This window comes from Lampris incognitus, chromosome 6 (assembly GCF_029633865.1).
Source record: "Lampris incognitus isolate fLamInc1 chromosome 6, fLamInc1.hap2, whole genome shotgun sequence".
In the NCBI taxonomy this organism is placed as follows: domain Eukaryota; kingdom Metazoa; phylum Chordata; class Actinopteri; order Lampriformes; family Lampridae; genus Lampris; species Lampris incognitus.
The window spans coordinates 45,310,468-45,325,312 of record NC_079216.1 but is presented as its reverse complement, the minus strand read 5'-3'; the positions used below and the strand labels follow the sequence as shown (position 1 = coordinate 45,325,312).

The following is a 14,845-nucleotide window of genomic DNA, read 5'->3' as shown; positions in this document are numbered from 1 at the left end:
ACTACTGGATATGTGCATATGTGATTAATCTATTGGTGAATTTGTTGATTGTGTGTGATTGTTTCAATCTCTTAGTGATTATTTTATTTTTTATTTTATCTGAGTGTTAGAGGTAGGAACATGGCAGAGGGTGGTTCGTACGTAGGTGGGGGTAACATTGCTGATCAGGATCTTTTGGATCGCCAGTGTGCTATGGAGAGGGGGTACCAGTTAGATGTGGGTGGGGGTTTACGGCTAGGTGTAGGTAGGAGTTTCGGGCAGCTCTTAGAGGGCGGGGAACCAGACACCAGAGCACCAGGACCTAGAGACCCGACCACATTTGGCACTCCTCAGTTCACCTCCACACGCTACGTAGAACGGGCCAGGCCAGGTATCAGCGAAGGGGCTGTGCTAGGTAACAGCGAGCAGCCAGTGGGTGAGTTAGCCATGCTCATTACTCGGTTAGCAGAGAAGATAGGAGAGTCAATCACTGCTAAGCTGCAGGAAACACAAGTGCTTAGAAACACACACACAGACAGTGCTAGGTCTGCTGAACAGCGTTTGGAGACAGCTCCTAGTGTTAGAGTAGTAATGCAGACAGACGCTAGGGAGCCTCCTATTTTCAGGGGCGATAGCTCTGATAAGTTTACAGTTCATGAGTGGGAGAGCCTTATGACTTTGTATTTGAGGAAGCGAGCCATTCCAGTTAGTGAGCAGTCACATGAGATTCTAGCTAAGCTTATGGGGAAAGCAGGGGACGTGGTGAGGATAAAGCTGCGCAACACATCTGTCGACCACATAGCGAACCCCCACATTATTTTTGATGTACTGAAGCAACACTTTAGTGACCTCACATACTCGAGCATGCCCCTGGCGGACTTTTACAGTACGCTGCCCAAGCCAGGTGAGGACGCTATGGAGTATTGGATTAGGCTTAATAAAACAGTGGAGGTGGCTGACGAATGCTTGAAGTGGCAGGGCCGTAGTATTGAAGAGCCAAGCCACGAGGTAAGCAGGATGTTTATCAAACACTGTCCAGATCAGTCTCTTGCCAATGTTTTTAAGTTCAAGTCCGCAGGGAAATGGTCTGCTAGCGAGATCCAGGAGAGGCTTGATGAGCACATGCTGGAGAGGAAGTCCCGTGTTGCTGCAGGTGGACAACGTGAAGCAGGCGCGGTAGAGCGTAGGTTCCATTCACAGGTTCATGTCCCTGTAGTCGACATGGCTCCCGACTTGAACACGACCGTGCCGGTGGTGCCATCTCCCGTCCCGGCTCATGCGTCATCTCCTATACCATTTTGTGCAAGGTCTCCTACACCGTCTCCCGCACCGTCTCCCGCACCTGTCTCTGGCGGTGATGACTATATTAGGAGTTTGGTGAGCTTGCTAGACCGTTTGGTCACAATGCAGACTCAGGTTCCAGTTAGCGCTGCAGTCCGGACACCGACGCTGACTCAACCGCCAGCTAACGCCGCAGGGCGGGTGCCAGACGCACCACAGAGGTTGTGCAGGGTTTGTAAGTCTCCGGATCACTCCACATTTTCCCACTGCAGCCGGGAGAACCGATGTATAAACTGTTTGTCTCCTGGTCATTGGAAGAGGGACTGTCCTCACCCTCAGCCGCCCAACCAGCTCCGTTCTCAGCCTGGTGGGAGAGCTGGTCGTCAGTCTCGTCCGTTAAACTACTAAACCCACACCTAGAGAGGGATGGTGTGGGTAATGTAGATGTATCCCTCACTGATGTCTCCGACCTGGCTCACTTGTATGAAGACAAGTGTGCCAAAGCACCTCAGGGTTCGCGTATGGTCATTCAGGCGACACAGAGGATTCAGGCTTTCAGTGACTTGTTCTATGCTCCTGTTCTTGTCAACCAGAGTGTGCAGCTTAATGGCATGTTGGATACTGGCTCTATGTCATGCAGTATCAGTGAAAATGCAGTAGAGAAGCTCCGCTCTGGGGGTGTTTTACCTGAGAAGCAGCAGCCTGAAGAGAACATTGTCTTGATTGGCTGCGGTGGTCTGGAGACTAGGCCTGATGGTTTTTATGACCTCAACATGCAGCTTTATGGTGTTTCAATGCCACTGTTCACGAGACCACGGGTTATGCACCTTTCTTCCTGATGTATGGGCGTGTCCCAAGACTGCCGGTGGATGTTATGTTCAGGCAGGTTTTGCATGATCCTCACGTTGTTGACTATGACTCTTATGCTCAGTCTCTGCTTTCCTGTCTAAGGAGTGCAATGGAGATTGCTCAGAAGCACTCCACGGCTGAGCAGCAGCATCAGGCGCGACAGTACAACAGACACGCCAAGGGCACTGTCCTGTCTGTCGGGGATCGTGTTTTGGTTGCGAACCAGAGTGAGCGAGGGAAGAGAAAGTTGGCTGACAAATGGGAGAACGGAGTGTACACGGTTGTCGGTGTCAACCCCAATATCCACGTCTACAAGATTCAGGATGCAGAGGGGCACACCAGAGTGGTGCACAGGAACCGTTTGTTGGAGGTCAACTTCTTGCCCCTCCCTGAGTTAGATCAGGGTGAGGAGTCCAGTACAACCAGTCAGTTGCTTGACTGCGCAGAGTCCGATGAGGAGGACAGTGCAGATGGCCTGACGGTCTCAGGGGATGCAGTGGGGCTAGCAGTCTCATCACTTGGAGACTCGCCTAGATCTGAGTGGGCAGAAGCGGAAGAGTTCATTCCGTCTAGTCTGGTAGTCAGTCCTGTGGGGGCCACTGCTCAGTCTCCACCCAACACACACGCACCACACAACACACATGCACCACACATAGAGGCATCACACTCACTCGATGTAGGTGTTATATCTCACACTGATTCGCACACAGGGGCACCACACTCACTCGATACAGATGTTGCAGCTCGCACTGTCTCACGCACACAAGTAGAGAGCGATGGTCGGGTTAGGACACGCACAGGGAGGGTGGTGAGGTCAGTGAACAGGTTAATAGAATCTATGGCTCAGATGCCATTTCTACGGAATGTGAGGGTTTGAACTTTGATGGAGGTTGGAGTCATTCAAACTAGTTTAATGTGAGTTATTAGGTGTCTATCAGACAGGGTTGTTTTGGGCCAAGTGCATGGTGTGGCGTATCAGGCGTCACATTGATCTAAGGGAATTCTGAGACTTGATCAACCTCATTATTTTCTGGACCTCGTAACCGAGGTAGCTCCTAAGTTGACTGGAGGACTAGGTCCTTCTTTTCACTTGTGCCAGTAGTCAGTGATGGACTTTTCCTTTCCTCTTTCTCTTTTTATCCTGCTGTCAGGATGTTGGTGAATTTCAGGAGGGGTGAATGTAACCAGGTTAAAATTAATGTTTTTATTTTATTTTGTTTGAGTATGAAATATCACCAAATCCTGTCTGTGTGCTGTTATTTGTGTTTACTACATTTTATTTTATGTCATTATTTACTTTTATGTATGGTTTCCAACGACCGTCATATACATGTACTGTCGCTTTAAGAGAGAGGTCTTGTGGGTACACGGAAGAGGGAACGCGGGAGAGGCCATTTTTGTTTTGTGGGAGGAGTCTCAAGCAGTGATCGAGCCGAGCCACGCGTGTTTCTTACGGTAGGACAGTTTTGCTGGATGAGGAGAACGTAACCTTGAGTATCCCTGTAAGAAGATACTGCAAGCTGTGGGATAAAATACTTGTTTATCCTTTCTTACATCGGAGTCCCGTGGACGGTTTCTCCTTCTAACGCACACGAGTGGAGTCCGGGCAGTGGTTGAACTTCGACCCCCACGTCCGTAAGAAACACCGCTCCCGCTGGAGGACTGGACGGTTGTCGAAGGGTTTGAAACCAAAATAAATGGCAAGGTGGGCCAAATAGAGTCCTGTGTGTCCCCGCTCCTTCCTTGATCGTGATGATGATGATGAGAGACTGAGGGCCCCCCCCAACAACACCTGGGGCCCCACCCAAAATAGAACACAACGCAGAGCTAATGATGAGAATGACGGGCGTGCAGCAGGCTGACCAGCATAGAACAGCATAGGACTGCCCCCGTTACACAAGCCTTGCAGAGAAAAGAGACGGTGGGCCCTCTCGGCGTCGGAAAGTTCAAAAATCTTCAAGAGGTGATCTTTGAGCCCCTTGTATTTGTCTGCCGCCGGAGGATTTGTAAGGAGACTCACCACTCTAGTTGCAGTCGAGCACCCGAGCGCCGATACCACGTAGTAGTATTTAGTAGCATCATCCGTTGTTTTGCGGGTAGCAAACTGCGCTTCCGCCTGGGCGAACCATGTCGTTGCCGTTGACTCCCAGAACTCTGGCTATTTGAGAGAAACCGCGTTGATTTCGTCAACCATGTTCGTTCGAAAGATTGTCTCTGATAACTACCAAGAGACAAACGTCGGGGTCGCCAGTGTAGAGGAGCTCAATCAGGAGTCGTGACAACTTTCGCTGTCGGCTACACAACGTGCACCATTTATTCCTTCACCATAACAACAACCACAAAAACCCGCGCAGCGGAAGTGTGTCACAGTAAACACGAACCGAGAAAACAGCAGCTGTAAACAAACGTTCGTGCTAGCTCAATAAGGGGAATTATGTATCCCTATAACCACTACAACTAGGTAATTTCTGGTGGGACATATTTAATCGGTTTTCCAAACATATGAAAAAAAATATCAAACATTCAGCCAGACAGTGATTTGGCAATATTTGGGATAAGGGCCCTTCCCTCGCACCAAAGGCAGACTCTAGAGATAGGTATGGTGGCAGCTAAAAAATGAATATTACTAAACTCTAAGACTCCATCGTCCCCATCTTTCAGGAGGTGACTCAACAAAATACTTTCTATTGCTAAGATGGAACAGATTCGTTGTAGTAAAAGGAATTCACAAAATTATTTCCTGAAGGTGTGGAAGCTGTTTTTGACAGTGCTGGATGAGACCAAACTGTATAACTGATGAGCTCTGTTGCTATGGTGCATCTTCATTCTGTGCAAACTCTGCCCCGTCCTGCATACTGACTAATTTTCTGGCAGTCTCCCACCCACATGTTTTTTCTTCGTTTGGTGTTTTATTTTTCTTTCTTCTAGCTTGACCCTCCGTGCGGAGGGGGCAGTCCCCCGTTTTGCCAATATTGCTGTCTTACTGGAGGCTTTGAACTATTCTTGGGCGTGCTGGATATGAATCCCCTGTCTTTTGTCCACGGTACTGGGTGTTTTTGGTTTATTGTTTGTTTTTGTTGTAAAAAAAAGTCATAAATGAAATAATAAAAAAATTTGAAACTTCAGAAATCACATTTGATTGCATCATACTCTTTTCTCATTGTAGCATAAAATGTCGTGTTGTGTGTAGGCGCATGTTGCATTTTTTTATTGAGCGATCTCTAATGAGTTGCAAGTCAATGATCCTTTTAATTGTTCTCAAATTGTGTGCAGCGGGTTGATCATAATGAAAAGTTCAGAATGTGTCTCTCTGTGTTTAAAACATGGCTTGGTTGGCTGCGGTTTGATAGAGCAGCTAACCTCCCTAATCAGATATTTCCTTCATTTCAAACTACTGCTATTGTGTATCCATCCATCCATCCATTATCTTAACCGCTTATCCTGCTCTCAGGGATGCTGGGGCCTGTGCCAGCAAGTCATTGGGCGGCAGGCGGGGGAGACACCTTGGACAGGCCGCCAGGCCATCACAGGGCTGCTATTCTATAATTTAAAGATATTATGAGATTGAAGGTGATGCTGCAAAAAAAAAGTATGAATGCAATCCTGGGTATTACTTTAATCTCGAAGAACTACAATAGCCCATACATTTGTTATGATCCAAGGTTGTTCTGCAAACACTTTTTTTATTTCCAAATGTAAAACTGTTCGGTGTAAGTGACACGTTCTACAAAGACAAACGTGTAAAATGTGTTGCCACTGGTTCGTCCTTGCTGCCAGTTCTTTCGTAATAAATCTTAAATCGAGTATTTTATTCTTTTCCCCAATGCACTTTGTAGTTTACACTCCACTCGGGGCTGGCAGCAGACCACAAGTTATTTATAGCATGCCGCAGAGCCGGTGACAGCCAGTAGTCATCTGCCAAATACTCGAGTGAGTCAAGTTCAACCCACGAACTTGTTTAGTTTTGTCAACGAAGTAGTTCAGGGCTGAAACGAGCTTCTTCTCCCCGACCCCTACGCGTCTCTCCCCGTTCACATGGGCAAGAGCCGGAAGTAAAAAAAAACACAAAAAAAGCATCTGACCAAAACCAGGAAGTGAAGGCGGTCGGTTCGCGAGCTTGTTTAGTGATAGGCGTAGGCGGGGAGAGAGCATCGCAACGGCAACAGAAACACAGGCGGTTGACTATGCTAAGGAAGTAACTAGCCCGGCAAGCTAACATCTCCAGTGACTCTGCACTATTTGACAATAAGTCCTGCTGAGACAGGGAGCTGGAGAGGGAAAGAGGCAGAGAAAAGAGAGCCCGATTCGTATACAAACCACCAGCGAGCACACGCTGGAGTGACTTGCACACTGGTTTAGCCCCACAGGGTAAGGAAGTGCGTCTGTCTCCGTTTCTTCCGTTGAGAACACGATGTGTTTGTGAGTCATGAGAGATAGAGTGTGTGTGTGTGTGTGTGTGTGTGTGTGTGTGTGTGTGTGTATGGGGGGAGTGAAAGGGAAGTTTTCTGTGTATGAAAAGTATTTTTTTTCTGCTGTTGGTTGGTTGTGTCTACAGAAGTGGAAAAAACCCAAAACAATGCACACAGAGAAACAGGAGGGCCCGCAGGAGAGACGAAAGAGAGTGAGATAGAAGAGAAATAGATGGGAATGGAAGCAGAGAGGCTTGTTTGCAACACAGACCCTGCTGTTTTTATTGTGTGTGTGCCAGGCGTGCAGCATGGTCTCTCTCCATTCTTCCTCATAGCTCCCATGGAGTGGACTGAAAGGGGATTGAGGGCTGAAAGATAAACATGAACATAACTGAACAGTGGCCTGAACATGAGCAAAAGGTGGTTGGGTTATTAGAGAAAGTTTGTATGTTGGGCCATCCTCCATGTTGCTTCTGTGTCAGTAAACAAAGTGAGTATGTGTGCACACAAAGTTGGATGACCACAGATGGTCTCCTATTGTTTATTGCCCTTGCAGCAACAGGGACACTACTAATATTGCACAGCTTGTGTTAGGTTTTATTGCTTTTAATATTTTATTTTCACTGTGCCCCCATTGGTTGCTGTCTTTGCAGGAATTTCAAAGCGGAAGACTGAAGTGATGATTCTGAAAGATCTTTAGGATAATATTCACCACATAAACTTTATTTTGTGCAGCGGTTGAAACTATGTCCCCAAGATCAAATTGATTTATATCTTGACTTCAGTTCTATGTGTCTTCCGTCAGACTTAACTGATCTTATTCGCAGAATCATCAGCTGCCATGAACAACCAGGACAAGCACTGGAACGAAACGATGGGACAGAAACAGGAGGAGCTACCGCAGATGGATGGTTCATGTGATGCATGTGAGCCTGATGAGGCTCAGCCTGCTACACAGGTGTGCCAGACCTGCAGCTTTGCCTTCTGCCCTACCCATGCAGAGAGACACACCAGCAGCACACATCACCCGTTGACTCCCTATTACCATGAAGCAACACAGGCTCAGAGACTGGAGCTGGATAACAACTCTATCGTTGAGACTGGGGTTGGCGCAGGGGGGGAGAGGGAATTGGAATTTGTTGAAAGTGATTCACTTAAAGAAAATGTTGCTCTGTTAGGGGCAAAGGTTCAGGAGGTTGAGGAAGATGGAGTGGGAAGGGCAGGTGAGAATGAGGAGGCTGGGGAAAGGCCAAGAGAGCTGGTGCAGAATGGTCTGCCCCTGAAAGCTGAAGGGGGTGCAAGGGCTGAGGGTGCAGAGGCAAGGCCGGAGGCCGTGGCTGCTCCGGAGGCTGGGAAGAGGGACACTGTGACAGTGGAGAGACTGCGCTGCAAGATTCATGGTCAGGAAGGCTCACTCTACTGCAAACCAGATGAGAAGATCATCTGTGTGGTGTGTGCTGTACAGGGAGACCACCATGAGCATGAGATCATCACACTGCAAGAAGCCTATTTTTGGCAGAAGGTGAGCTTCTCACTGATGAAATAAGAATGAATGAAGCTGTGGGATCCACCATTATACCCTCTACTGTATGTGACTAACAGCTTGAGTTGCATTTCTAATGCTGTATTTAGCAGTATTCCAATAGCTATTGGCCCTGTTGTCAACTTATTTGAGCTGTGTGTAATTTTAAATATGCGTCTCATCACCCAAATGACAACCTGAAAAATTTGCTAAATAATCTGGCTTTATCAATAGTTTGTGGGGAAACTTTTCAAATGGGCATTTACATGTGATAAACTTAATCCAGTGCTCATATGGATTTGTATAAACTACTGCTTCACTGTCTATTCCCCTGATATGGTTTTACTTCAGGCGTGTTTAATGTGGGACCAAAGAGTCAACTGCAGCATTGCAGTGGGTACATTAGGCCGGTCGGCTAACTTTCGGCTGAGAGAGATAAAGACTATCATCAACCAGTTTGGGCTGAACTCAGCAGAGCATAGACTTTATTATGATTACTGCCCCAGTCAGAGTCAGACGTTACTGGTGCAGTTGTCAACACATTAGAATTGTGTCACTGCACCAAGTGCTGTTTGGCAGGTATGTGTTAAGATCAGCATTCATGTCTGGTTTGGGGGTAATATTTTCAACAGTCACAGTCTATGCTGTGTTAGTCAGTCTATGCTATCCCCGTAGTACCTTTGCTTGAATTGATTGCTTATTTAGAAATGCTGAGATTGCAGAGTGCATGTCTGCAAATTAAAAAAAACCCATAATATCCAAGAATGAAGTCTACTGAAGCATTTACAATTTGTAGCAGCATTTCTAAACTGTAGGTAATGTATTTAGTGACAGCTGTAATGTCCCATGTAATACAGTGACTGTGATATTTAGAGTTAGAGTATGATCCTTTTTAAGGCTATTCTTCAATATTGACTTATATCACCATTGCTATGCATCAGAAAAATAGAACAACACTTCAGTAGATGATTCTTACATCATAGTTACGTATAGCTGCATATAGACAGAAAAAGGGGTCAAACTACACAGCCCCAGGCCACATTATTTACACTAGACCTACTGTAGCATTTAGTGTGCTTGCGGACGCTGGAATCAGGCTCCCTGTTTGAGCCTAGCCATGTAAAAGGATCATTATTTTCTAGGGTAGTGATGTGACGCCCTATTGTGAAAGTTTTGATTCGTTTTGTTGTGTTTGCTGCACATTGCAGTGAGCATGTCATGGTTTGTTAAACTACTTGGTATTCTAGTGTTTCACACCTAGAAATTAAATTAAAATAAGTATTCGGTAACACTTTAGTATCTACTACTACTACTTTCGGCTGCTCCCGTTAGGGGTCGCCACAGCGGATCATCCGTTTCCATTTCTTCCTGTCTTCTGCGTCTTCCTCTGTCACACCAGCCACCTGCATGTCTTCCCTCACCACATCCATAAACCTCCTCTTTGGCCTTCCTCTTCTCCTCTTCCCTGGCAGCGCCATATTCAGTATCCTTCTCCCAATATACTCAGCATCTCTCCTCCACACATGTCCAAGCCATCTCAATCTTGCCTCTCTTGCTTTGTCTCCAAACCGTCCAACCTGAGTGGTCCCTCTAATATAATCGTTCCTAATCCTGTCCTTCTTCGTTACTCCCAGTGAAAATCTTAGCATCTTCAACTCTGCCACCTCCAGCTCCGCCTCCTGTCTTTTCGTCAGTGCCAATGTCTCCAAACCATATAACATAGCTGGTCTCACAACCATCTTGTAGACCTTCCCTTTAACTCTTGCTGGTACCCTTCTGTCGCAAATCACTCCTGACACACTTCTCCACCCACTCCACCCTGCCTGCACTCTCTTTTTCACCTCTCTACTGCGCTCCCCGTTACTTTGGACGGTTGACCCCAAGTATTTAAACTCAAATGCCTTTGTCACCTCCACTCCTTGCATCCTGACCATTCCACTGTCCTCTCTCTCATTCACACATAGGTATTCCGTCTTGCTCCTACTGACTTTCATTCCTCTTCTCTCCAGTGCATACCTCCACCTCTCCAGGCTCTCCTCAACCTGCACCCTACTCTCGCTACAGATCACAATGTCATCCGCGAACATCATCGTCCATGGAGAATCCTGCCTGATCTTGTCCGTCAACCTGTCCATCACCATTGCAAACAAGAAAGGGCTCAGAGCTGATCCTTGATGTAATCCAACCTCCACCTTGAACCCATCTGTCATTCCAACCGCACACCTCACCATTGTCACACTTCCCTCATACGTATCCTGCACCACTCCTACATACTTCTCTGCAACTCCTGACTTCCTCATACAATACCACACCTCCTCTCTCGGCACTCTGTCATAAGCTTTCTCTAAATCTACAAAGACACAATGCAACTCTTTCTGGCCTTCTCTATGCTTCTCCATCAACATTCTCAAAGCAAACATCGCATCTGTGGTGCTCTTTCGTGGCATGAAACCATACTGCTGCTCGCCGATCATCACCTCTCCACTTAACCTAGCTTCTATTACTCTTTCCCAAATCTTCATGCTGTGGCTGATCAACTTTATACCTCTGTAGTTGTTACAGTTCTGCACATCGCCCTTGTTCTTGAAAATCGGTACCAGTATGCTTCTTCTCCACTCCTCAGGCATCCTCTCATTTTCCAGGATTGTGTTAAACAATCTAGTTAAAAACTCCACTGCCATCTCTCCTAAACATCTCCATGCCTCCACAGGTATGTCATCAGGACCAACTGCCTTTCCACTCTTCATCCTCTTCATAGCTGCCCTCACTTCCTCCTTGTTAATCCACTGAACTTCCTGATTCACCATCCCTACATCATCCAACCTTCTCTCTCTCTCATTTTCTTCATTCATCAGCCCCTCAAAGTATTCCTTCCACCTTCTTAGCACACTCTCCTCGCTTGTCAGCACATTTCCATCTCTGTCCTTGATCGCCCTAACTTGCTGCACATCCTTTGCAGCTTGGTCTCTCTGTCTGGCCAATCGGTACAAGTCCTTTTCTCCTTCCTTAGTGTCTAACCTGTCATACAACTCACCATACGCCTTTTCCTTTGCCTTTGCCACCACTCTCTTTGCTTTACGCTGCATCTCCTTGTACTCCTGTCTACTTTTTTCATCTCTCTTACTATCCCACTTCTTCTTTGCCAACCTTTTCCTCTGTATAATTTGCTGTACTTCCTCATTCCACCACCAAGTCTCCTTGTCTTCCTTCCTCTGTCCTGATGACACACCAAGTACCTTCCTAGCTGTCTCCCTCACTATTTCTGCAGTGGTTGTCCAGCCATCTGGCAACTCTTCACTACCACCCAGTGCCTGTCTTAACTCCTGCCTAAACTCCACACAACAGTCTTCCTTCTTCAACTTCCACCATTTGGTCTTCGGCTGTGTCTTCACTCGCTTCCTCTTCTTGGTCTCCAAAGTCATCCTACAGACCACCATCCTATGCTGCCTAGCTACGTTCTCCCCTGTCACCACCTTGCAGTCTCCAATCCCTTTTAGATGGTGCCTTCTACATAAGATATAGTCCACCTGTGTGCACTTTCCTCCACTCTTGTACGTCACCCTGTGTTCCTCCCTCTTCTTGAAATATGTATTCACCACAGCCATTTCCATCCTTTTCGCAAAATCGACCAACATCTGTCCTTCCACATTTCTCTTCTTGACTCCATACCTTCCCATCACCTCCTCATCACCTCTGTTCCCTTCACCAACATGTCCATTGAAGTCCGCTCCAATCACCACTCTCTCCTCCTTGGGTACCCTCTCCACCATGTCATCCAACTCACTCCAGAATTCTTCTTTTTCATCCATCTCACACCCAACTTGCTGGGCATATGCGCTGATAACATTCAGCAATAAACCTTCAATTTCCAGCTTCATACTCATCACTCTGTCTGACACTCTCTTCACCTCCAGCACGCTCTTGACATACTCTTCCTTCAGAATTACCCCTACCCCATTTCTCCTCCCATTCACACCATGGTAAAAGAGTTTGAACCCACCTCCGATACTCCTGGCCTTACTCCCCTTCCAGCTGGTCTCTTGCACACACAGTATGCCTACCTTTCTTCTTTCCATCATGTCAGCCAGCTCTCTCCCTTTACCAGTCATAGTGCCAACATTCAAAGTTCCAACTCTCACCTCCACATGTCAACCCTTCCTCCTCTCTAGCTGCCTCTGGACATGCTTTCCCCCTCTCCTTCTCCTTCGCCCAATAGTAGCATAGTTTCCACCGACACCCTGCTGGTTAACAGTACTGGTGGCGGTCGTTGGTAACCCGGGCCTCGACCGATCCGGTATGTAAGTCTTATTTATGATCCGCATATTTGATTTGGCAAAGATTTTACGCCGGATGCCCTTCCTGACGCAACCCTCCCCATTTGTCCGGGCTTGGGACCGGCGCTAAGGATGCACTGGCTTGTGCATCCTCAGTGGCTGGTTTTTCGGTAACACTTTAGTATGGGGAACATAAAAAAACTTAATTACTAGTGAATTAGTAATGATCAAGATGTCACTTTAGTATGGGGAACATATTCTAAGTAACAAAAACTTAATTTACAGTAATTTAACACTGTTAACACTTGTAGTTTTGTTATGTAAGAACAGACCATATTCATTAAGTGTTAGTAAGGGAGAATAACTCTTCTTGTGGTACTACCACCTTATAAAGTCCATACTAAGCAAAGCATATTGAGAGGGTACTACTAATAAGCAATAATTCTGAGGTTATAGAGGGAAAACTCATAGTTAATGGCTTACTGGTTGTATAATAAGGCCATGCAGAATAAGGCATTAATGAGTACGTAATAATGACCAATTAAGAGCCAATATGTTGCTAATTTGCATGCTAATAAGCACCTAATTAATGGTGACTATGTTCACCATACTAAAGTGTTACCAAGTTTTCATATAACTAAAAATATGAATGTAAAAAGATTGATTCTTTCTTGATTCAAGAGTAAATCCTTTTTACTTGTATACCATAGCCCAAATCACCAATTATTGAATTATTAAATTATTCAACAATGTTTAATTCTGATTCAGTCACTTCATTGATAAAAGGGTGCCCTGTGCCTAGAATCCTGCAACAGAAAGCGCTCTAAAAAATGTAACGATTGATTGATTGATTGATTTTTTTACATGAATGAATATGAAAAGAATGATGATATTCTCCTCTCTGTGTTTACTGCTCCACTCTTAGAGCCGGGAGGGCCATGACCTGCTGGGCTGCACGCAGCAGATGGCTGAAAAGATCAAGACTAAGTGGACCAATCCTGAGGTGAGTCCACAAGACTGAGCTGAATCCCAAAGCGAGTCTCATCGTTAAAACCGGGGCTCATTCATTTGCATTGCACATCTCAAAGATGCCTGAAAGCTTTGCCTAGTTGCTCTTCATCTTTCCATTGATTTGCAGTTAAGCGTCCATCATTAAAAGAGCTCTTTTATCAAGTGGTGGGGAAGTTTCTTAGATGAATTAATAGGTAGAGTTGAGCACATTGTAAGTGATGAAAATATTTTCATCCCTTCGTGGTTTAATTGCTTTTTCTTTGTTGTGATTTCACAGTAGTGTTCAAACGTCAACATTCTCTCTTGCCGGTTCACTCAAAGGGTCTAAAGCAGAGCGAACCAGGGTCATGGTTGTATGGTTGAAAGAAAGTTAAAGAGGGCTATTTAAATCCAGGACACTACCACCTTACCACCCACTTATGTTCTTTTTAAAGGGCCTACCCGGTGTTTGGTTTACGTTAGGCTCCTCCGCTGTACATTTTTAAATAATGCATCAGCTGTGTGTGCATTCTGTCTCGGGAGTGCTTACATCAGTGGGTAAGTTTTCTCATGTTCACCGTACAGCCAAGATGAAAGTCAGCAAATCTAAGCATCCTTTGGGAAGGAATGTAAAAAAAAATTATTCACTGCTGGACAGCCAAACACTGCAAGTTTTGGAGAGATTGGTGTTCGACCAGATAGTCCAGTTTTCAAATGATTTCCCCACATCTGGTCAGAGAAATCAACCAGATGTGTAAATGTTTGTTTTTTTAATCTAGAACAAACCACAATGCATATACTGCTCGAGTTAAGCAAATAATCATTTGGAAGAAAGAAAGCCACTTTATTTCGTCATTGTACAGGTTATAACGAAATGTGTTCTCTGCATTTAACCCAGTGGGAGCAGTGGGCAGCTGTAGCATCCAGGGACCAACTCCAGTTCTTACAATGTCAAAATTTCATTTAGAAGACGCTTTTATCCAAAGCGACGTACATCTGAGGTTAATACAACACAAGCAAGGATCTAGTCAGGACGCGGCAATGCAAGTAAGTGCCAAAAAAACTAGGTTCAAGTTCAATAGGACATAGGTGTCAACAGGCAGTGCACAAAGGCAATGCATAGAAGCCTTTTTTTTTCAGTTCTTCTTTCCATTGCCTTGGTCAGGGGCACAGAAAAGAGTATTAACCCTAACATGCATGTCTTTTTGATGGTGGGAGGAAGCCAGAGCACCCGGAGGAAATCCACACAGACATGGGGAGAACATGAAAACTCCACACAGAAAGGACCTCGGACGGTTTGGGGTTCGAACCCAGGACCATCTTGCTGTGAGGCAATAGTGCTAACCACTGGGCCACCATGCCGCCCCAAAGCGGTCGTGTTTGTTTACACACAAGCAAGCAGTGAATGGTTAGTCAGTGAATGTTTATTGATTCGCGCAAGGTTGACTGTCTGTGATTTCTCGGATCACAGATGGTAATTGGAAAAGCAGTCACATTGTGAATAGTCTATATGTGTGCAATTAAGGCATATGGTGTTCAAC

The 14,845-nt window shown here is 45.8% G+C and overlaps 1 protein-coding gene across 2 annotated transcripts in view; it reads left to right on the top strand.

Moving 5' to 3' along the window:
- The first annotated feature begins 6,253 nt into the window (after positions 1-6,253).
- trim44 (tripartite motif containing 44) overlaps positions 6,254-14,845 on the top strand; it is a 62,522-nt gene continuing 53,930 nt past the window's right edge. Inside the window, exons 1-3 of one of the 2 annotated variants that reach the window (XM_056281928.1) lie at positions 6,254-6,477; positions 7,355-8,040; positions 13,240-13,317. In XM_056281928.1, the coding sequence (XP_056137903.1) occupies positions 7,360-8,040; positions 13,240-13,317 (759 nt within the window). In that variant the 5' untranslated portion in view covers positions 6,254-6,477; positions 7,355-7,359. Of the gene's footprint in view, positions 6,478-7,345; positions 8,041-13,239; positions 13,318-14,845 lie in introns of both variants that reach the window. The other variant, XM_056281927.1, reaches the window with a different exon arrangement.